Here is a 25,648-nt window from a genome sequence, read left to right as displayed (position 1 = left end):
CAATTCATAACAGTAGAAGTGTTTCAGTATCCCTATAAACTGAACATACTTTTCCTTTGCCTTGTTTTTGGTTTTTTCCTTCAATATCCTCAAAGTCTGTATCAGAAGAGAAGTGTGTTTCAGACTCCCTGCAAGGATAAAAAGACAAAGCATTTAACATTTCATCAGGATCATTCTTAAATATAAAGTCACATTATGCTCTCAGTTCAGTAAGTCAACTCTAACAGTGAAACTGCTTTTTTCTTCTGTTTAAGTCTACTGTCGAGGAACAGATCAGAGTGTATCCTCACACTCACACCCTATCCCTTCCTCCTCCAAACAATTTAATTGCCAAGAAAGCCATACAGTAAGGCTAAAAGGCGTGACGGTGGGTAGAAAATAGCAACAGGTTGGGAAGGGAACCTTGCTTTGATTACACCATCTCAAAAAGCAAAGAGCACTATAAATACTTAAAATTAAAGAGGGGGGAGAAAAACAACAGCAAAAAAAAGAAACCACCACCTTCCCTTACAACCAAAATGTCTCAGCAGATCTCTTCATGCTGTTAGAAACCACGTAGTTAAGAGGTATGCACTTATGTTGAAAGGTACAGAAAAATCTTTAGGTGACATTTCTCCATCAGAAAGATAATCTGTAGTTCTATTTAGGTTTATAAGGTAAAAAGTTGTTAAACAATATATGAACTTTCTCATTTGTTTGATTTCCTACCTACATCATTAAAATATGCTGCATCAACATACAAATCCTTCATTGCCAACATTGAGGGGGAGCCCTGGGGGGTGGTGGTGAGAAATCACCTGAATTATTGATACAGAACGCTTAGCTTATATATTCTCTATTTCTACATTTCCTGTAGAATACAACTTAAGTGATGCTACTAGATCTTGTTTTAACACATGCACACAGGATGATGAATTTCAGCTGCTATCACAAATTTCTGATACACAATTCCAGATTCAATTAACAATGCAAACAAAGATGACCAGGGGGCACAGGAGACCCATTCCCATGTATTTATTTATAGCATTCTAAAACAATTCAGAAACTTCAGGTGTCTCACTATTGCAAGTGTCTGAAAGGAGCTTTCTGCCTTTTAACATGTATTTTGCTATTTCTGGTTTTGTTGACTATGTACTCTGATATTGACTGAAAAACTCTCCAACCTTGGGGGGAAAAGAAAAAAAAAATGAAAGGAAAAGGTGAGAAATATTTCTTCTTCAAAACTTCCTTGGTGTTCTTATTTTAACAGCATGGGACACAAATTTCAAAAATTTCGCTAAGCAGCAAACTTAGTGAACAGAGTAAAAAACCATTATAAACCATCTCCCAATTTACCTTTATTTCTCATTAAAAGGAAAAAAAACCCCACACAACCTCATTGATACAGAACCGAATCTATGTATTTTTTTAGATTTTATACCAATTTAATCAATTTCTACAGTCTGTTGAAAGGTATTTGTGCCAATTTCTTGCAAATTAAAAGGTGAGGTGCTTAAAATAATCACTTTACTTCTCTGTCCAAAATGTAATCAATACATGATTTTAAATCATGGAAATTCAAATGTCTGTTTCTTAAGAATTGTAGGAAAACTACAGAGGTAGTAAAATGTCAGAATCACCAAGGGACTGATGCCTCAGAAAAGCTAAGATTTGGCTTTAACTAAAGCATTTGGCATTAGGCATTTTAATATTAGGCGACCTGCGCCAGTTATTAAGGGGAAATACCTCAACTACTTCCTCTCCCTGGAAAGAGGCTTTAATGAAGGAAACTTTTTTTTGTAATCCTAATCAGAGTTTCTTATTCAAACATTTCAAAGACAAAATCCTGAGAAGTACATCACAAACAAAAAAGTGCCTGTCACAATGGCTTCCTACTAGCAAAGTTTAAAATAATTTAAAATAATCATTTCTAGAATATTTAATTACTGCTGAATGCTCAAGAAAGAATTCAAACAATGCTTTATCTAATTACTGCTGAATACTCAAGAAAGAATGCAAACAATGCTTTATCAACATCTCAATGGGAAAAAAATCGAGAACCCTATTCCATCATTTTGTATCCTTGTTTTCAAGAGAAAACCAACAGTATGTATTAACGCTAAAAAGAGCCAGTACATTTAAAAATGAAACTACAAATTCTTAAAACACTTACTGAAGGAGAGTAAAATCAGTTGGTATTTCTGGAGCTGCTATCATTTCTTTATCATCTTCTGGAACACCACTGTATTAGAAAGATATTCAAAAACCAGTCTGAAGTACAAGCTTACTTTTCTTTCTTCCTTTGTAGTGGACAACTTCTGTAATAAAATAAAATAGTAAATACAGTGAAAGTTTTTCCATATATGAAGGGATAAAGAAGTTGAAAACACAGAAAATTTAGATCACACCACCCTCTGTTTCCAACCAAGCTTTTTCCTGTTTAAAGATTTTATATATTTTGACTCCTCCCACAATCTTACTACTAAGTACCTCCACAAATGTTAAAAGCATCACAGTAAAATAAAACACAGAAACATTTGGCAAAAAAATATTTTCTGAATAGGATGAGTAAACTGGAATGGTTTTCAATTAACACCTTGCAAGTCATAGCTTTTATTTCTAACTCTATACTAGATTAAAGTTTGAACTGTAACACCATGCACCGCAGAGCCCAGACTTACCAACGCTAGGATATTTCTGGTTAGCCAAACCAAACCAGATTTGAAGTTAATTTAAAGCACAGTATGTGTACATCTAAGGACATTCTATATACCAACTCTGCATCTCCAATTTGTAAACTTCCAGGACATTTTCCATAAAGATAAGTTCTTATAACCAGCTGTTTCACAACTCCCTGTCTTCCAGAGTTGATAAACAAGGCTTACATCAGTTTTAACATTTAAAGCGTTTGGCAAGACTCTAAGAATATCAAGGAAGATAATACTATCCACATGTTATAACGAAAGCTATCAGAAACAGCAAAGTGTTTTATCAAGAAAACAACGATTGTGAAATACTTGTTTTTCAACTTAATTATTACATTGCTACCTATTCACAAATTTTGTTATTTATCTAATTTTCCTATGTTTAAGGGAGAAAAAACTCACTGGGTACTTCAAATGCAAGATTTAACCATGCAGGCTAAAGTCTTCTATGTCAATTGTCTGCCCCAGGCTAACTTTTATACAGTTAAATTAAGAAAGCATGATGTTCAGGTATTTTAAAGACACAATAGTAAGGAGAAAAACCTTCAGAGTCAAAGGCTGCTGACTCTACAGCTTGCTGGAGTGATTAGGTATTTGAGGGAAAGATTCAATTTTGGCATGCTAAGCACATGTTGCTTAATGCCTGGTAGCTATGCTTCAGAGACTGCATTTCAATCAAGGATGTAGATAGAGGCCATACATTTTTTTTTTTTTCCTGCAAGTGCTTATTCTGAATGCTAGGGGCCACTGTAGCTTCCAGAATTTAGAGAGCTGAGAGAAACCATAAACCTTGAACTTACTGTGTTCTCTTTCTTCACATTTCACACAATTACATAAAAGCAGAGAACCAGAGCGGAAATAAATAGTGGCAAAAAGGGAGGAGGTTCGAGATAGGCTGGTGAATCTCAAGATAGTCTACAACTACTACAGCACGTTCCATCCAGAACACAGCAGAAGATAAAAAGCTTCAAAAACACTGCTGCTGCTGCAGAATGGCAGCAACCTTTGTCACCCCATTCCTCCCTTCTCTAAAGCCACACAGGCACATGACTGGTGCGCTTCATCCTCTCCCGCTCCATTTACACACTCTCTTCAGCAATCATTCACAGGCAGGGTAACATCCCCTCCCCAGCCATTTATCTTTGTAGGCTCTCTCATTCAGTATCACCTGATTCAATTCCCCAATAAAATGGGCAAAAAATACCTCAAGATTTTTTTCCCCTGGGTTACCAAGTTAAACTGGTTCCACAGGAGGTAGCCAGAGCCAATGCATGGGAAACACAAGACTTCGTAGACATGAGCAGGGGAGGGAAGAGTAAAACTCCCTTCTTTAGTGGCAAGGAGCTACTACACCATCCAGGCTGCCTGTAAAACTATATGTTCAGTTGGTGACGTATCAAAATGCTCTAAGCTTTGGATTATATTACATATATATAGATATAATTTTATTTTTTAATATTTGCTCTGATTCCTGTCAGTAACTTGAACTTGCAAACATATCATAGCACACTTCAGTGCCTTGGCCATCAGGCTAGCACCTGCTCAGGGGTGTACCTCAGTAACAGGATGGGGGGAAGTAAAAGAAAACAGAAAAAAAATTTAAAAGAAAGACATCTAGCCACACAAGTCCTTTGCACTGGGACTGAATCACAAGCATGCCCCCAAAAAAGCAAAGATGCAAACTTCAATAAACAAAGTGCTCAGTTTCAAGTTCAACCTGTCTATCAACATGTAGTTGTTTGACTTTTTCTAGTTTACACTTTTCAATGTTGAGAAGCCACATATCTACTAAAGTGACAATCAGGATACTTACATGCAAACTTTGCATGACAGCTCATTAATACTACCTATTTACAATACTAAAAGCACCTATTCTGTAAAATTTGAAAGTAGTGAGAAACAGCAAGTTAACCACTTGCGCACAGAATTAACACATTTTTAGTTCCCTTCATGAAAAGCAAATCCATTGTCAATAAAGTTTCTTGCAATCACTGAAATATTTTAAAGAAAAAAATAGTAACAAAACTATGAAAAAGGATGGAAAATCATTAACATATATATCCTCTAAATCAAACAAGTCAAATAAATCACTTGACAAAACTAGCTGGCTGCAGTTCATACCAACTTGACCTTCCTGTAAGAATCGTTCATCTTAGTACAAACTACAAAACATGAAAGAAAACACGGCATTGTTTGGTCAGAATCACCTCATAAAATAGGCAAGAAATACCAAGTCCTTGCTAAACGCTGAAGCATTAAGCTACTAAAATTTATGTTCCAAGAATTGTTTTTCTTGAAGGAAAAAGAAACTTGGTCCTCACAAGTGCAACTATATACTGGTGTTATGGAAAACAGCAGCTGCAAGTGAATGCCTTGCAAGAATATATGAGGTAAGACTGTAAGGGATCTCCAGCGTCAAGCTCAAACTCCAGCAAAGACCAAAAAACCCCTTGCGTTTGTCCCAGTAAAGGATAATTTTAGAAGATTTACATACATCCAGAACATGACACAGACTTGATTCTCAACCAGCAGGGACAACCTAGCCCAGCAGGTCATCTCTGGCAGTGGCCAACAGAAGCTGCTCAAGGAGGAACATATTTGCTTTGTTCTTAGTAGCAATGTTTTCCCTGAACACCTTCCCAGCACCCAGAAATAACTCTGGAATTTTTTCAGCCAGAGAGGCTGTCCCTATACTTTATAACCCCTTATCAATAGTTTTGCATTAATATTTCCAATGACTCTTTGAACTCAATATTCAGCAGCTATAGTATTTCACACAAGAACTCCCACAGCCAAACCCCATACTACCAAGAAGCACGTTCTTTGCTTTGAATTTATCACTTTCCAATTTTATCTGATGTTCTCTTGTTTTGGTATGGGAAAAACTGGCACTGGTCTTTCCCTGTTATCCCTAATCTCAGTAAATGCCTTCTGGAAATTCAAGACTAGTGTCAGCCATGTTTTCTTCCCGCAGATGCCTGATGACTCACTCAAAGCACCTGGTTTGGGAAGTCAATGGGAAAGGAAAATGGCCCATATAAGCATCCTATCAGAACTTTTAAAGTACACCAAGTTCATCACAGTGCAATCTGACAAGAGGTAAGTGAAATTCATGCAGATGCCATTCCAAACAGTGAAAGTCTACCGTTATCTAGTAAATGTGCTCTCATAAACAGATTAGATTATTTTAGTAAGTTAAACCTAAACTGAAGTGTATCATAAAAAGCAGCTCCTCTTCAGTTTTTTGCATGTTCACTGATTGCCAACTCTAATTTTTCCAAGCAGATACTGAAATCTCTCAAGTCTGTGAAAACTTTCCAAAGTCACTCAACTTTGTGAAATCATAATTAAATTATTAACTATAAAAAGAAAATGTATCCTGCTGAAAGATCACAAGGTGGAGCTCTAGCCTAAAGCTAACTGAAGAAACTCCAAAAGACAGGTCATCCAGAGGTTGACCTAGTTATTTCTGTGCAATAAACTTTATAATAGATTGCTAAAACTGCAATAATACTGCAGCACATATCCTTTAGATTTATATTTAGATTACATAAAGACACTAGAAGATTCCTGCGTCTTTTCTGAAATATATGCATATACATGTTTGATTCAATGACTCTGTGAAAGATAGAAATGCATACAGCTGCTGTAGCACCACTAGTCTCAGTATTTAGTTTTTAAAAGTAAGCAGAAGAATTTCAAAACAAATTTTAATAGCAGAAATAATGTATCCCTTTATTGTACCTTGCCATTTAAAATTTTGCTAACAAAATGTTAATGAACTAAAAAAACACTGGAAGTATTCCAGGAATACTAATCATACCTAATGTTGCCAACTCTAGATGTAAGAGGAGTTTCTATTTAAAATAATTTGACTGATAAAAGCAAGAGCTAAACATGAAACACTATAAAGAACTCAAATGTATCTTCACTGAAAAACAGATTTAAATTTTAAATGGTTATTCGTCCCTAATACATGAATAATTAATTTAGGTACGGTTGTGATTAACTCAAATATACTGTCCAAATGTTGAGTTTTGGCAAAAGTTGACAAAATTCACCAGCACAATTCACACAACAACACATATGCTATCAGCAGCTGCTGAGTGCTACCTGTCCTCTCACAATTTGTGTTACATGCACAAACAGGCTAAACAAACATTAATGTAATTCAGCAGGCAGTCTCTGTTAAGAGTATATGCATAAATATAATACATACAAAATGCAAGGAATCACAAGATTTGTCCCAGAAGTTTGTGTTTCATACACTTGTGTAAACACAGTAACTAGGGTATTACTTAACGAGCTCACAGCAAGGTATTTCGGGATAGGTGGGTTTTGATTTGGGGTAGGTTCCCTACACATGCACTTTGTTGTTGCTTGGCGTCTATTATCTGGAAGTTTTATAAGGCAAATTAGTAAGTTGGTTATCATTTTTCTGAGAAAGCAGAGATGCAAAGTTTAAAAACGGTTATGTGGTCAGGACAAAGATTTTGGAAATCCGGGATGGCTGTTCAGAGAGGTATTGATTTTTCTCTTTAATTCAGTTAATCACCTGTAAAATCAAGGACCTCACTTTCTTAATTCAGAAAATTACAATTCCTAAAATTGTGATGCTGAACTGTGTGGCTAAAGTTCATCCCTGAATTATTTATCTATCCATGAATGAGAGATGCTGATGCTTCAGAACCAATTACACAGCAACAACAGTTAAAATGCTAGTCAGGTAAAATTTAAATAAAGAATCAGAAGTATGTCCAATACCTTGCCTTAACTATTTTAGAAGAGAAAGCTGTTATCAACTACATTGTGCCCTTCACCCCTTTTCTGAGAGACCAAACCTTTCATTTTATAAAATAAAGTTCGGTTGGTTGGGGTTTTTTCCCCTGAATAAGTATGCTTCTTCATATTACTTTTGTATTTATTTTCCTAAGTGCATTTTAAAGTAAGATTTTGAGCAATCGCATGACATTCCCTAGAGCCCTGAAAGAGTATGTTATTTCTGTGTGTATTATTTCTACTAATATTACACAATCTAATATTTTAGCTGCCAACAAGCTTTAAAGCAATTCTGTAATTTGAGTAAAATACAGAAAACATACTTCAAGTAGCATTCTGCATTGTAACAACTGTACTTTAACATGATTTAGTTGTAACTGTATCAGCAGTTTTGATCATATTATGATAGCATAATCAAGACTAAACTGAACAATAATGCAATGAATACCTTTAGATGTGTGGTTATTTTTGTGCTGTTTGCTTAATAAATTAGTTTTGTAATTCATTTACAAGAAGACCTGAACTAGACACCATCAATCGACATCCTTCCATGCTTACCAACAGAGACACGATCTGTGTACACAGTAACAGTCCATGCTTGCAAAGTCACTTAACAGTTAACACTCCAGCAAAGAACTTAAATGACCTAATTTATACAGGCTTATCTTTTCACTCTCTTTCTTCACAATTTTTTTTTCCTAAACTTCCAGTTCTTACACCCCCTCCACACCACTTCTATCCACACATCTCTCCTTCTCTTCATCTTTCAGAAAATGAAAAAGCAATGTCACAGTGACTGTTGATATTATGCCATCACACTGCCATTTTTATTCCCTGCCTGCTCTTTATTCAACTTTTATAATATTTGCTCTTTAGTTCATGCAACAAGTCTGCCGATTAAGTGGGAAAGAGCCATCTCAGAATATGCCTTTCTGACACCGTGGGCTGCTGCTGAAAGCAGTAGTCTTCTTCCCACTCCCCAAACACGCAGGGAAGTTTCTGCTCCCTTCCAGCACTCAAATGAACCAGCAGCAAGCAAATTATGAAAACAAAACCCATTTCCTCTGCCCATGATTAGCTCTCCATTGGATCAGCCAACTGAATCAACGCCTCCTGCAGCCCCACCAGTCATTAGATGCAGTACCCGAGGCAGCTGCGCTACCCCTTTACAAGGAAGCCAATGAGGAGCTTTGCCAATGGCAGCGCATCCCCAGCGGGGCCAGAGCTCTGCTGCACCGTGGGACCAGGTAGGTCGAAGAGAAAGGGCTAAGTGGGGTCCTTGCATAGCTACTGATAGCAGTCCTACCCTTCCCTTGGGAGGGGCCACAGCCAGCAGACTGCTGCTCTGTGGCTCCGGTGGGGCAAAGCAGGCAGTGAGGCCCAGATGCCCCACTGGGCTCCCACTCCTGCCCCCGGCGACCTGCCGAGGGGAGAGCAGCCCTGCAGGGAAGCACCTAACCTGGGACCGGCTTGGCGCAGGGAGACAGCATGTTCTACCTGTAATTTCATCACGCACCTGCCCAGTCTTAGCTGTCTCCTTCTCAAAGCATTCTCCTCATTCCTTTTTCATACGCATTTCCTGCATTTTGATTATATAGCAGACTGCACACACACCTACGGGACCATTCGCTTCTTGCCAGCCCAGCTATCAGCTGATAGTGCCCGCCAGAACCCGAGAAGACACCAGCCAGGAAACAGCCACGTGCATGGAAAACACAGGTCCCCAGAGGTAATGCACACATCAGTAAACAGAAAGCAAAATTCATTTTCACAGTTTAATGCTGTGAAAGCAAAAGCTTAAACCGGCTTTATTATGGGAAAAGAAAAAAAATATTTTAGAGGCATATGAAAAAAGTCAGGCTAAAACCTAAAGTGAAGGTTGAGACTTTATCCCAAGTTTAGAAACTTGAAAAGTGAGTAGCATACAACCACCTCTGCACCACCCTAATAACCCTGCCAACCTCAAATTCACCATCAAATAGCCCCCCTCTCATTAGAATTTTTTTTTTGGACTTCTGCTGTTTTTATTAAATAAATATGTGGAACAACTATTACGGAAGGAAAACAGCTTGCTACAGCGCTTCACAGTCATAGGATTACTCATTAAAGTACCATTAATATCATCAATACCTTTAATGCAGTAAGTTAAATACTATTCTGAAATATAAATACGCTGCTATGGTCTGAATCATATGAGGTTTTTGCAAGAAGTTGTTTAGTAATTTGCACTGTCCAGTAAAATGTGGGTTTAAAACACTTGATATAAGCATTACAAAATACTGAAAAATCAATCAACTGTGCAATAAATGCAACTATTGCCCTTATTAAAGGAAAAAATACCTGTATTACTCTCTAATGATTCTGCCCAACAGTATCCCTGAGCTTTGCTAAAACACACCTGAAATTCCCATACATCTTTAAAATGGTTTGGTTTTGGATCTCTTAAAAAAGGCAAAGGTAAGATAACAAAAGTAGAAGTTGCACCTCATTGTGTCTGTCACATCCTTCCCTGCCAAAGAAGAGATGGCTTCCAGATGTTGCAGTCTGACTGCGTGGAAAATGAGGCTCTTAGGAAGAATAAAAGCCAAGTCGGATGACAACCAAGATTTAATAAAAAAAGAAAAAAAAAAAAGCCACATATGCCTACTTAAAAAAGCTGAAAGGGTAGTACTAGTTCATTTGTGATACAAGGCAAGCACACCTCCCAGCTACCTAAATGCCCTAAATTTCCAAACTACAGAATAGATCAATATGCCCCTTCACACAATGATTTTTCCAAAATGTCGTCCTTTGCACATCCCCTCAAAATTTTGGCTCTTGTAAAAGCTAGGGATGAAGATGCACATACACTGTCCACAGCAGGCAGGTAACGAGCTACACAGTAAAGCCCAGAACAGAATTAGCATTGTTCAGATGTGCAGCCAACAGCGACGAATTACTTCAGTACACACGGCAGAGGCAGGGTTTTCCAACTGACAAGGTATCCCATCTGGCAGGCTCTATTTTTTGTTCTTCCACCGATCAATGTGAGCCTGCAAGTTGCCTCACTTTACAGAAGCCTAGGCTTCCCCTCCCACCATATAGGTTTTCCCCTTTGAAAAGTCCAGGTCATTAGGGCTTTGTGCCCAAAACTTTGCTTGGGCATTTCTAAGAACAACAAACAACAATTGCAAGTTCTGGAGGGGGGACTACACAGTACATACTGCAGTAGCATCAGCTTACTATAAGATACAGTCAATATTAGATGACTGAAATAAGGGAAAACCCCATAAAATAAAGCTACTGAAGAGTGGAAAGCAAAATCTCTCAAGCACATCTCCCAGAGTGAGCTCCTATCAGCCCAAGTCACAGCACACTTTGAAGAACCCCCTGTACTCCTCTGCACTGTGATCCCAAGCCTTCTAAGAAGAGGAGAACCAGCTCAGTTCTGTGTTTTGTCAGCTGAGATCCACCAGAGTTTATTAGCTGAAGCTTCACACTACATAAAAATGGCTGAACTGCTTCCAGACGACAACTCGAGAGTAAGTCCAGCACAGAAACAAACAGAAAAGAACATAAGCACAAGTCAAACTGCATTAGTCTTAACTGGATCTTTACAGTAATAAAAAGGTTTTTTTAAAAAAGGGGAGTGGGGGTGGTTGGTGTGCAAGAATGCTTCATGCCCCATTCCGTCCTGCTTGCTTTCGCCGAACCAGCCCAGCTTTTTTTGTAACAGGCCTGGACTACAGAAAGGGCATCACTTTCTCAGATTTGCTATGGGCCACCTGGAGGAATGCAGCTGCTCTGCACCCCAACGCGGTGTGCTCTCCTGTCACCCCTCAGTCAGATGACTACTGTCAACATCAGTCTCATAACAACAGTATAAAACTATTTATAGTGAAGCTCCAAAAACTACCATTACCTTGGCATTTGTGTAAACAATCAAGAGCACTCGTCCATCCTTCCCTGGCTCAAATGAAAATCTATGCCATCAGAAAGGAAAAGGACTATTTCAGAAAAAAAGGAATAAATATTGTGCCGCATCCAAACCAAGCAGTATGACAGCTAAAACCTAAGCCTTTCGTAAGTGGATTATTGCTCTTTCAACAATCAATCTAAATAATCATCCTTACAAAATAAAATTTGAGCAACTACTCATGTATGCAAAAGTTGGCTTCACCTCTAAAACAGAAGAAATAAAGATAAAACCCTTGTTATCTTTCATTAAAAAGTTATCTCTGCAATTCTGCCAACCTCAGAACATCTGTGCTCCATACATACTCAGTCATAACTTCAGGATTTTTAATACCCAACATTTTGTTCCTGTTCTCCCTCATAACATTTGGGCTAAAATCCCAATTGGTTTGTTCAGAGATTTGCAGCACTGAATACTAATTTCATATGAAACAGCAGTTGTGATGTGCATGGCTTTTCCACACAGAGAGAACTGAATATATCCACAATGTAGAATGCTAATAATTAATTAATGAATTCACTACCAGATAAATAAATACATATCATCATCACCCTCTCTTTCTTTATTTATCTTAAAACAGAGCCCTCTTAAAAGAATTTTGTGGGAGAGATGACTGGTGCCTCACGTATGGAGACCTAGAGTTAGCTACTGACATCCATTAAACATCCAGAGGAAGCCAGCACGGCCACTTGTATACATCTTAAGAACAGTGCAAAAATATTGGCATTATTCAAATCAATAACTTCTTTCAACTCTAATTGACTACTTGTGGCAGGTAACTAATGATGCCAACTGGGAGAGCTCTAACATACTATGCCTATTTCATGAAAGCTAATACAAAGAAAAAGTATCAAACCCAGTTTTTTTTTTTTAGAGACCAAACTCATTTTACTAAGTAAGCTGACAAATAGTGAGAAACTCTGGATGTGTATAAAATATTCTAAATCAAAGGTTAGTGAGACTTTTCCTTTTGAAATTATCTTCCTTTATAGGTCTCTCACATACTGTGCATTAGGCATCGCAGAGAGCATCCATTCCACACAGATCTAAAGTATGGAATGTACAGCTTGTTAAATCAACAAAAAATAAACCGTAGGTTTTGTCATTTAATCTAAAAAGAAAAAAATATTAAAAAGCTATACCCTTACATGTTTGTTCTTGAGTAAATTCATCATGTAAATAAAGCTACTAGCTCCCTCCTCCTTCAAAAGGCAGTTATAGCCTACAGCTGAATTTATATTTTGTTGAAAATTTACTGGTTGCGTTATGCAAGCATCATAATTTGTAGTAAATATTTTACCTGAGCAATGTTCAATACATAGAAAATATTTTTAAAACTACAACTATCACACTTATTAGCTCAGCAACACAGTAGAAGCTCTTGAGATAAGGTAGTTACTTTCATCCTTTTTCCTGTATTTTATTTTTATAAGAAGAGGAAAAAAAAAAAAAAAAAAAAGAGCAGTAGTGCCAGATGTCTCTTAAACAAGCTACATGTGCTATGATTCCTCCCCCTTCCCCCACTCCAAGAGAGGCATTCTGGAATGGGGTGTACCCTACAGCATCAGTGAGCTGAATGCAGAGAATTGCCCCGTACTCTTGGAATCACATGAAACTCACAGCAGATTTCCAGGGCTCCAAGGTACCAGCTGCTTACTAATATCCTCACCTCCAGCAGATAACAAGTCTCACATGCTAACTGCTGGGTTTTTTTCTTTTTCTTCCTACAGCTGGGACAAAAATGCAATCTTGGGCATAAGCGAAGAGTTTGAGCTACTGTTTTTACCGTATCTGAGCACAAAAAGAACCAACTTTTAGCCATCATAGTTTACTAGGTCCTTTAGTACAAGGCACAGCAAAACCCATTTTTCTCTGCTAAATGTTACTTGGTAAGTACATATAAAATGTGAAATAACGTTTTGTTGAAGTGTGGACTGTAGTTACAGTAACTACATTTTAATTCATGCAGTAGTTTAATACTTGCGATTTTGTGCAGCAAATCCATATAAATTTACTGCTGAATAACCCTTTCCTAGGACTCCTAACAGGCTGCTACCCAGGAGGGAAATGTAACTAGATCATATATTATCATTCCATTGAAAAAAAAAAAAAACCACACAACAAACCAACCAACCAAAAAAACAGATCAAGTTTTGACATTTCATACACTCTGGTTTACAGTCAGATCTATTAATGACAGCTCATCTTCACTGACAATTACAGTTAATGTTCTGAACTGCAGACACATAGGGAGAACTAAAAAGGTGACAAATCCCATTTTGCTGATTTTCGTAACATGGGTGGTAACCTCCAACAGCAGGATGAAAAACTCAACTGCCATGGCAGAAGTCACCAGAAGACAACTACCAAAACCTATAGTAGTCCAACAATAGCATGGAAAAATGCTTCAGTCACTCACTATAGTTTCAGCTTTTAATTTATTATCTGAACGGTATCATTTTATTGTGGTTTTCAGTTGATCATCATATTAGACTTATCAGTTTGAAATTACCTCTAATTATTAAAACAAGACTTGCTAGATTGCAAGCGCTGTATCTGTCACCACGCCTTCCCCAACAATTGTGGTTTCATAATTAACTGCATTCCTACTCTTAGCACAGGTTTCTCTTCCTCAGTGTTGTACCAAATACACATTCCTCATCTCCTCACACTCCAATCAGAAATGGGTAACTCAGCAGTTGGGAACACAACATACTGTTAAGTGTACAGGGCCTTTTCAGTCCTACTTTACTTTCTCTGACTTTTGTCAGTAAATAGTAATTCCAGCTATTTTAAACAGTTGGACAGAAGAGGTATTATTTAAAATAGGCAATACCTCTTTCAGATTTCTTTGATCTTTCTACTCCATTTTATGCTGTACAATGATGCAATTCTGAAATAAGTCAATATACTTTCTCTAAACCACATACTTAAATTTCTGAAATACAAAATTAAATCTGGTTGAATTCCCCATATTAAGTTATTCAGTCATCCTAGCTACTTATTTAAGAGCTGTGTTTCTTTGACTTAGTAAGTTAGCCATCAATTATGTAATTATTTATGGCTCCTGTGTTGAACTCTCCAGACTCTGCTCTTACTTATGGCTAACAGATTTTGTTCTCATACATTATTTTTACCAATGGCTTGTGATCACCACTCAGGATTCTAGCATCAAATCATAACATCCAATAGCAAATAAAGTCTTTCACCTGCAAAATCACTTACTACTTACAGCAAGTTCACAGCTCCTGAAACCAAGGTCTACTTAAAATAATTCAATTACATGTAGTTTGATATCACAGGGCTGGCTATTCATTATGGGAAAAAGGAAGAGACTAAAAATTAAGTAACTGGACTAGGATTCATGCATGTTTAAAATACCTTATACAAAAAATTATCTAGTATACTTAAGTACCATCAAGTAGCAAATTTCTTCAAGTCATGATTTAAATGCCCCAGGCACTGATTTCCTAAGAACACTGGATCGGCAATAAGCTATGTTATATTAATCTCTTTACATTGCTAATGCAAACTGCCAACTCTGTGTTCTGCTTACTCAAAATGCCACTTAATTTTTAGAATTGCTCTTACAATGAATAGGCAGCATAGAATTCTCGTGCTGTTGTGCCACTAATCAAGATATTACACATGTAATCCTGTTTCAAATAGGTTTGCACTCGTAATTTTCAAAAATTTAAAGGAAATTCCTATACAAGCATGCCACTGGAAATTAACATCACCTGACAAAAAAAGCTACACCTTTACAGTAACACAACGCTTTGACAGAAACACATTTACCATCTTTCCTTTACTTTTGTTCACCCATATACAGCTATATGTAATCCATTTTAATGTTTCAGAGTAAGGTTTAATAATTCCTCACGTAACCTATATGGAAAACCTCTCACTATTTCGGTCATGATCTATTACATAGGTGGCAAAACATAGGATACTAATAAATCCATTGATCTGAAGTACTATCTGTAATAATCCTACTGAAACACACTTATCAGATCTATCTTGGAAGACTCAAATGAAAATAATCAAAGGGGTTACCTCTTTCCAAGATTTTTTTTTCCCTCTTCCCACTGTTTTAGCATCATTGACCGCTGCTTTCTTGTGGACATCATATTAAGAAGAATTTATATATTAAGAAAACATTCTGTTCAGAGAAAGTCTCCTATCCCCCCCTCAACAAGCACACATGGGGCCATTAATATGTATACCCAATCCTGTGCAATTTCCTAAACTTCAAAGGTGAGACTAGCATTCCAGCCAGAGGATGCTTTCCTGGCATCAGACTGCCTTGGCCTTGAAACAATATAAACTGAGTTTTAGCAAAAGTTAGGGAAAGGGGTAGTAATATTCAATCTAATTGGTAGACAAGAACGTTTTTATCCAAGTGTAAATTAGGTCTGGTGGTTGTTCAGCTTGACCTCCACTTACTATAATCTTGCCCTAGGGTATGAAAATCCTAGATCATTAAATGCTATGAATTTAGTCTTGCAAGGAACCTAAAATGAACCTGCAATCAGAGGCACAGAGTTTTCAACTGCTGTTAAGAGTTGAAGAGACAACAGTCTTAATAAATAACACCATGTCAAGGTAGCTTTTTCTCTGGATGTTTGTCTTTTTGTTTGGGGTTTTTTTTCAAGAAACACAACTACTATATCTACTTTTAGCACATTATTTTTAATTTCAGGGTGTTTTTGAGATAAAGGGAAAGTAATTACCCTTTAAATTCAGAGATCAAGAGAAAAACAATCCACTTTTATATATTATTTCAGTTGGAAGTTTGGGAAGTTTTTCTGAGAAAAGATGGGTTAACGTAAGGCTGCCCACTTCTTTCAGTTATGAGAAACATTTTTAAATGCCAGCTTTCCTACAATTCCCTAGACAGTCAACAGACATTTTAGGAACTGCTACCAATTCATTACTGTGAAACAGATGCCTGCCAAAAAAAATTAATTACAGAACATAAATTTTATTACTATGTGAATTAACTTAAGACTTTATATGCTAAGCGTAAAAACTGCTCTAGAACCGCAGAATCTGGTATAATACACAGCCCACTGAGAAAACAAGGCATAAGAAAAAAAAAAAAAAAAAACACCACAAAAACAGAAAGGTATGTAAGCAGTTCTTGCAGCTGATCACAGCAAGATACACTTGCTAGGCCACAAACTAGGAAAACTCCTCTTCTGCAAGTCTTAGCTGCAGGGAAGGAACAAAGGTAAGAGCAGTAGACCAGCAGAGAAGCAGCCAGACAGCAACACAGAACCTTTAAAAAGGTCAGAGAAGACTGACGATGGACCACAGAACAAGCAGTAATTAGCTTCTTGTGAACTTAACTCACATGGTAAGGGAAGGTCTAAGAACATAGCTAGAGCATTTGAAGGACTAGAGCACAAGAATGGCAAAGTCATAGCTGTTGCAACAGCAAAAGAAAATGACAAGGTACAAACACCATCTGAGAAATTAAAAAAGCTTTAACAAGAACCAGAGATATCACTCAATTTACACTACTCTCCACAGGCTCCCAGGGAATGAACTCCAATTAAGATCCGTGTGTATTAATAAAAATAAGAAAGCATAGCATTAAAAACCAGATACAAGACTCAGCACTGAATTTGCACACACCACCAGTGACAAGCTCTGAAGAAGCTTTTTTACCCTGGTAGTAGTGATAAGGAGAAACAGAAAGTACTCCATCAGAATTGTTGTTCACATAGCTGTCTCCCAAATAAATGCAAAAACTCTTCACACCACATAGACATAGTTAAGGAAATAATTCTGGCATTTTACACTGACTACAAAAAAGCCAATCCACAAAGGACACCTCACCAGTTTAGGCATAACAGAATGTCATCAGGTTCTCTGTAGCATTTACAAATACTAGTCTCTTCTTCCCAAGCAAAATAATTGTATGTCATTCTCTATGAGACCATATAATGCTGTTATTAACTGTATGAGTATTACAGACTACAAGTTACATTCTACAGCAATGAAGGCTTAATCATTCTTTACAGTATTTCTGTATGTAATTCTGTATTACAGCCCAACTGAGTATACACATTTTAGAATTGCAATCACAGTTAGTCCCCTCAAACCCCCCAAGAAGAACACATTAGGGAGAAAATTAAGGTTGTTTTGACTCTGATAGGTGAAAAAACGTAGAGTATAAATTGAGCATTTTAATGATTTCAACATATCTTCACCCGACTTCCCCAAGAATCAATCTCCTTAAGTTTAAATAGAAGGGAAAAGATTATTTTGCAGAGAAAAAGACAATTGTCCAGCATTATTTCCAGAAGCAGATACCAAAATATTTTCACTTCCTCCAATAACCCTGAAGAAAGTGAAGTACTCATCAAGCAACTCACTTTACATACAAGGTGACTCCTTGGAGCAACACAAGCAGCAATTTCCAGCTCAAGGAATCTCCAAGTATTTGCTGGCTTGCGATATTTACAACCCTCAAGCACTAGCATAAAATGATGCCATTAAATACTTCCCCTTCACCAAAACAATATTCTTGTTCAAAATGGAAGCTAGTATTCATCAAGGGAGAGAAGACAAAGAAGTGCCCTGGCTGCCTGTTTAAACCAAATCTCTCACCAACTAACAAACACATCAAGGTTCACATACTATGGTGATTCCCTATCCCAAAATGAAAAGAAAGAATTTAAGTTCTGATACTTATCATTCCCCAAATTTACATTAAAATAACAGACTACGTAAATATTATTTATTTTTATAAATAAATCACCATTTTATATAAGCAGTAATGGTTTAAAACATGTCCATCTGCAGCACAGTAGTAGAATGCAAACAAAGTATGCCAATACGGATGTATGCTGTAAGTAACAAACAAAACCAAACAAATATAAAAAGATTGAAACCATGTTCTCATATATCACACAGTCTCTAATGTGCAATATGACATGCTACTCATTAACAGTTCTCATCTAGGCAACATGCATGCAAACCCCAGAAATTTTGGATGTGATTTTTTTTTAGTTTTCTGGAGCACACAAGACTGAAAGGGGGAGAAACAATACAAAGCACCTATCTTGGGTATCTTTTTTAAGAAACTGATCACTAGAAAAAATGAAGGAACTTTTATCTTGCCTAGGAAAAAGGAAGAAAAAGCATTTTGTAGAAAAATTCATTTTGTAAAAAATCTATCAACATTTCTGTCAGCAAGACTAACTACTATACAGAACTTATACTGCAATGACAATACAGGGAAAAAAAAAAACACAGCACATGAAAGAAGTCAACAAAAACTAAACACACTAGAGGGGCATCCTTAATAATGAACAGGACAGAAATAACAAATGAGAAGGGAAACACTATGTAGTGACCATGTTTAAATATTCAGTACTAATGGCTGTTAATCATATTCTGTAAGCAGCAGGATCAGAGGTGTGATGTTGCAAATGCAATAAATCCCCAAGGAAACAATATGTCTTCAAGATGTTCTCTAGAAACCGCTCATGGTTGATTAAAGCAGCATCAATAACACATATCTAGCTATGCACAGGCAGGTAACAATTGCTCCACACTGCTAGTGAGAGAGGAAAAAAAGTGAAAGACCACATGACTTGCGCTAACCTTAGCAATTAAAAGCAAACAAAAACCAAACCAGCAATACTGCAGTATTCTAGTCCACTCAATCACGTGAAAGAAGGGATGCACGTGCATTTTGTCATGAGTGAAGAGAACTTACTATTAAAAACATTTGTTAAGCCACAATTAGCAAAAACCGCCACTTGCACAGAAAATATCAATAATTCAGTATTTTTAATACAGACATAAAATCACTCATAAAGAGCAGTATTTTAAGAAAAATTCTAATATTTGCAATCTAACATATTAATTTCCAGTCATTTAAAACAAACCTTTCACTAACTTTTATACATGAGAAAGTTTTTATATTGGATACATGTTAACTGTTTTCCAATAAAACAGCTTGAAACCAGAAAGAATAATGAACACCCACAACCCAAAGCAAACTGCAGAGCTGGAATAAGAAGTATTCACCTTCCTGGTCTTCCCCCAGCCATTTTATAGCAGACAAAATTTCTGCGAAGTCTGCTCCAGTGCTGTCTGTATTTTCTTATGTGGGGAGAAAGAGGACAATGCATCATAACAGATGATGTCTAGTTCTCAAAACCTTCTTGAGTATTAACATACAGACAGCACTCACGCTTGCATCTCTAACAATCAATCTATCCGCCCCTGTAGCACATGTTCCCTACATCCTTTATGATCCCCTACCGATCAAAAGGAAATCATGAGCTATGCATTTTTACAAAATGATTTTTTTTTAGATTTAAGCCACTAAATCGCTAAGAATACTGCGGAATCCAAAACGTTTTTCTAGAGGCTACCTACATGAATCTCACATGCTTCAGTCATGTGAAAAAACATTAAGAACCCAAATACATACAATTTTTTTTCCCCATGATTGGACACTAGTGTGGTTTCCAGAAAAATGCCAGAACAAGTGCTACTGACAAGAGGATTTCTTGAAGGATAAGAGTTTTAAAATAGGTCTTTAGGCCGGGTATGCTGTGCACAGAAATGCAAAGTTGGCCAAAGCATAAGGAACTGGATGAACATCCACTGCAGTCAACCTATCAAGGTGGTTTTGGCTACTCTCAAGAACAACTGAAACATTATAGCACATACCAGTTTTAAGCTTCCCTCACTAAAACTACATAAACCAAACAGCAAAATCACCGACATTCACACATTCTTTTAAAATTCCTCCACTAGTTTTGCCCAAGTGCAGGAGCTACAACACTCATCTAACTTAACCCTAACGAACCCCACCTCCCTCAAGAGCTCAGCAACACGCCTGCTCACCAATTCATCTGTAGCCTTCAACAACCACTTTTCTAAGCTTGGGTTTTCACAGCACAGTTTATGTAGCACACATTATTGCACGTCCAAGTTAGATTAGAAGCAGTATGCATTACCAAAAAAGACAATTGGGTTAACAGAAAATTTCTTAGAAACATTTATTCAAGAGTAAAATACTGTACTTCTCGCTCTGAAATAATTAATCATTTCAATTGAAGTTGACTGGTCTAATGTGGAAACCTTTCCTCAGACAGTGAAAAAATTCATAGTTTTTATCCTCTCCATCAATACATATAAGAGCAAAGCAGAATTTTAGTCCAAGAACTGCTTTAAGAACTTGACTTTATGACGAAGTTGATTTTAGGCCTTCACATTTCTACGGGTAGGGAAATCTATAAAAGCCTAACTATGTATTTAAAAAACAAAACAAAACCAAACCTTTGTAATACTGCACAGGACATCTAATCAAGTATTAGTGAATGACAGAAAAGCAGGGAAAGCATTTTATTTCTCCCTTTCCAGCCTTTTGCCTTAACGTGTATTAAGTGATCAAGTCTACTTCCATAGATACAGATGGGTCCCTAAAAACCAGTGTGTCCCCCAGGCCTTCTTCAGTTGAGCATGTTTTTTAAAAGGTCCTGATGGAGTTTCCTATGCCTTGTCAGTGGTAGTTGTTAAAGTGGACCCATTAGCCTACATCTCCATTATTGGCAACTCCCTTGTTTCTACTGCTACACTGAAGACCACTTACCTCACAAGAAGAATTAGCAAACATCAATGCAAGAAAAAGATTATTTTTTTTAATGCAATTAAATAGGGCAGCACTACCATGTCTTTCACAGAATTCCAAAAGCCAGAGGAGTTAACAGTGTTAGAAGATAGATGCTATTCATAAATCTAAATATGTGGGGGCAGGAATGAGGGAGAAGGAGGAAACAGCTGAAAATGGCACGGATAAAGAATTACTTCAGGAAGGTCACTGCTATCAAATTAGAGTAAGATTAATATCAAGCCATTATGAAATGGACAGTGTTTACCTAGTATGTAATTTAGTCTTTATTAAGCAAAATTAGTAGTACTGACTTTTCTGCAATACCTTGCGCTGTTATTTTAATTAAGCTCTCAATGAAGAGAAGTTTAATATTCTAGTAATAATTCACAGTTATTGGAAATTTCAACAATAATATAACTTTTGAATTTCACTTTGTACCCCATAAAGCAATACAGGTAGATAACACACAACAAGAGGTATACTCACCTATACTGTCATCATAGAGACTCCACAAGGAACAATACTCAGGGGAAGAATAACCCAGTCTAAGTAACTGTATGGCATATTCAGAAAAAATAACCATCTTATTCCAAAATTAAGTCACCAAAGGAAGAGTCTAAGCACAGGAAAATCTAATTTACAGGACAGTCAAAAACTGCAGCATGATACTTAAACCACACCATCTTCCAGGTTTCTGAATAAACATCTGCCTCCTGTGCCAACAGGACACCAAAGTACACCAGGAGAGTCGTTTGACAGCGATACCACAATTGTTAATACTCGGACACAGTAGTACCACATTACCCAGTCACGAAAACTTGACATAGACTATGGCATACAAATACATTTCTGATAATTTTGCACAAACACATAATACCAGATCTGTTCTGGACAGAAGATACGCGATTCATCATTCTTTTTGAGAATCATAGGTTGATTTTACAAACAGGCAGAATAAGTTAGCGCCTTCCTAACATGTAGCTGTGGCATTTTTGATTCACTGACACTGAAGAGTGCTGCCAGGCCTTTTTCACAAAGGATGGGCACCAAAATATGATTGTTTTGTAAATTATAAAAACATTAACTGAAGCAATACTAAGACCATTATTACAGACAACAAAAGCCCTTACTTTATCAAGCACCAGTTCAATTTAGTGCTTTCTTTAAAAGAACACCTACACTGGAGGGGGGGGAAAAAAAAAGCCAAGAATGGAGAAAAGGGGGGAGGGGGGAGAAGAGATACAAAAAAAGGCACAGAGCACATAGCTTCAAACTTGGTATATTAAAAGGAAAATCAACCCTAACTTATGCAGCAGGAAAAAGTATCTCCAAGAGTAAAGATAAACACAGTATTTGTCCATTAAAACCAATACAGCAACTAACAAACCAAAATACTGTAGTATATACCCAACAGCAGTGCAAAATAGTATTTCTAATCATGTTCCCAAACACCACCTATATTTTCCTTAAAGACACTACTTAGTGCCTTAAGGTTGCATTTCCTTCGATGCTGATTTATCATTATACTACATCATTAAAATATTCTAAACAACTATTTTCTTACCATTTTTGACAGTTCTAATTTCTTGGTAATTTATATTTCTCTCAAACTAAACAACTTATTTTCCTCTCCTTTTGATCTCATTCCATGTATATCCATACAAAGATATTCCTTAGCATTGCTTTCTCAAGATTTGAGAATCTAGTAACAACACCGGTGAAATATATTTTTCAAGTAACTTTTTTTTCATGCCAGTAACGTTTTTTGCTTATTATCAAAAAATGATATTAACTGTTCTGATTTGCTATATCACTGCTGAACGTGACAGTTGCAACAGTTAAGTTTTTGTATGATGCCCAAAATAGCAGTATTTTTACAGCAATATGCAGCTTACACTGTTTGACATGTCTAACTGATTAATTCTATCATCTACGTGTTCCCTGAATAACCTGCAGAATCTTCCTCCATTTTATTTGGAGTACAATCTATTCACAGATTAGTGGCTCTGGAGAACCACTTAAATAGAACTAATATGGTAAAATTTTAGCAATCCAAGAACACAGATACCCCACATTTCTAACACTCTAGATAACAGAAACATAGAATCATTTAGGTTGGTAAAGACCCCTAAGATGATTGACCAACCATTAACCCAGCATTGCCAAGTTCACCACTAAACCATGTCCCTAAGTGCCATATCCAATCATTTTTTAACTACCTCCAGGAATGGTGACTCAACCACTTCCCTGGGCAGCCTGTTCCAGTGGTTGACAACCCTTTCAGTGAAGAAATTTTTCCTAATATCCAACCTAAATCCTGGCACAACTCGGGGCCATTTCCTCTCGTCCTATCACTTACTACTTGAGAGAAGAGACCAACTCCCACCTCACCTCAACCCCCTTCCAGGTAGTTGTAGAGAAGGATAAGGGCTCCCCGAGCCTCCTTTTCTCCAAGCTAAATAACCCCAGTTCCCTCAGCTGCTCCTCACAGGACTTGTGCTCTAGACCCTTCACCAGTTTTGTTACTCTGTACACGCTCCAGCACCTCGATGTCTCTTGTAGTGAGGGGCCCAAAACTGAACACAGCATTCGAGGTGCGGCCTCACCAGTGCTGAGTACAGGGGGACGATCTGTCCCTGTCCCTGCTGGCCACACTGACACAACCCAGGATGCTATTGGCCTTCTTGGCCACCTGGGCACACTGCTGGCTCATATTCAGTCAGGTGTTCACCAACACCCCCAGGCCCTTTTCCACCAGGCAGCTTTCCAGCCTCTCTTCCCCAAGCCTGCAGCGTGCATGGGGTGGTTGTGCCCCAAGTGCAGGACCTGGCACTGAGCCTTGTTGAACCTCATACAATTGGCCTCAGCCCATCGATCCAGCCTGTCCACATCCCTCTGTAGAGCCTTCCCACCCTCCAGCAGATCAACACTCCTGCCCAACTTGGTGTCTGAGGGTGAACTCAATCCCCTTGTCCAGATCACTGATAAAGACATTAAACAGAACTGGCCCCAGTACTGAGCCCTGGGGAACACCACTTGTGACCGGCCACCAACTGGATTTAACGCCATTCTCCAGCACTCTTTGGGGTCAGCCATCCAGCCAGTTTTTCACCCAGTGAAGAACACACCCATCCAAGCCCTGAGCAGCCAGTTTCTCCAGGAGAATGCTTTGGGAAATGGTGTCAAAGGCTTTACTAAAGTCTAAACAGACAACACATTCTACTATATTGTGATATATCCATGTTCTATATACTTATGTTCTACTATATTGTGATACACAAGTCCCAGTGTACAACCTGCAACACATACTCTTCAACTCTAAATGTCATTAAGTCTTTTGTGCAAAAATTACCAAATCCTAAAACTTAGGTACATATTTAAAACCATCATGCTCTACAGCCATTAAAGGTTTTACACTGTTATTATTGAAAACGTAGAATATAAAATGCATTACACATACATTATACAAACTCCCATTTTTAAAACTTGAGCACTTCCACTAGTTCCATTTACTTCCCTATTTCACAATCTTTGCCTTTTATATGCCTTTTCAAATTGTCATTCACCTTTAGAAAAGGAACCTGTTCAATGGCAACAACTTGGCCAAGTACTAGCGATTCCAAATTTTTTTCCAGTATTCCTTTCCATTATCAACTGAGAGCACTTTTTATATCAATTTGAACAGGCTGCATTAACTATAACTATCTTCTTTTTTGCTAAGTAATGAATGAAACTGCAAACAATAGCCACAGTAGTTTGATAAGGCAATAAAATAGATGGGTTGCTACCAAAAGGAACAGTCTCACCGCCCTCTTCTCCTTGCATTTACTTCTCGCCCCATCTCATAGTCAAGGGCACTTGTCAGACGCAACAATCTATTAACTTCTTTTTGAATGAATTAGCTTTCCAACAGTTTAGTAAGTTGAGCTGGCTCGACAAAAAGAGTCCTGTGGCTGGTGCAAGAAAACAACTTTTCAAAATCTGTGAGACACTACAGCAGACATGATCAACTGTCAAATTATGTCAAAGACAAAAAGAGATGTCCATACAGTTTTGGTAGGCTACAACTGCTTTAAAAGCTGTCACACAGTGCTCCAAATCTAGCTTATCCTCTCTGGCTATAGCACTATGATGCACACTTAGTACAGCACCCAAGTACCAAGTGTTATCTAGCCAGCTATGAAACATAGAAGCCTGGCCCCAACATGCTGCTTTTCCAACAATAACAAAAATTCGTAACTCTGTTTTGTGGTGTCTGAATAGATGTTCTCACAAGCCAGTAGTCAATCACCTTTGCCTAAACCCTATATAAAATGGCAATGAAAGCAGCGGAGATGTGACAGAAATAGAAAGACATTACATCCCTGCTGAACAAAGAACCACTAGCTCATTTTACCAAGTACAGCCAAGAGTGGTCTCATTTAGGTTCTATAATCCATTACTATTACAATGTTTCTTCAGCATATCAGACATGATTAAAATCTGCCATTACGCTGTATAAAGCCAGGACTAGCTTTATTCAATCACAGACAGCACTCACCACTGAGTAGCTTAATACTGTAAGGGTACATAATGAGAACTAGTTCT

General features: G+C 37.5%; 1 protein-coding gene across 4 annotated transcripts in view; it reads right to left on the bottom strand.

Moving 5' to 3' along the window:
- The window catches only part of STAG2 (STAG2 cohesin complex component), an 81,621-nt gene that overhangs the window by 40,539 nt on the left and 15,434 nt on the right, over positions 1-25,648 (bottom strand). For all 4 annotated transcript variants that reach the window (XM_074835255.1, XM_074835258.1, XM_074835257.1 and 1 more), the window contains exons 2-3: positions 2,153-2,297; positions 50-128 (exon numbers count right to left, since the gene is read on the bottom strand). In XM_074835255.1, coding sequence (XP_074691356.1) covers positions 50-128; positions 2,153-2,196 — 123 coding nt within the window. In that variant the 5' untranslated portion in view covers positions 2,197-2,297. The remainder of the gene's footprint in view (positions 1-49; positions 129-2,152; positions 2,298-25,648) is intronic.

This window comes from Strix aluco, chromosome 10, assembly GCF_031877795.1.
Source record: "Strix aluco isolate bStrAlu1 chromosome 10, bStrAlu1.hap1, whole genome shotgun sequence".
Lineage (NCBI taxonomy): Eukaryota > Metazoa > Chordata > Aves > Strigiformes > Strigidae > Strix > Strix aluco.
This window is presented reverse-complemented; position numbering and strand designations above follow the sequence as displayed.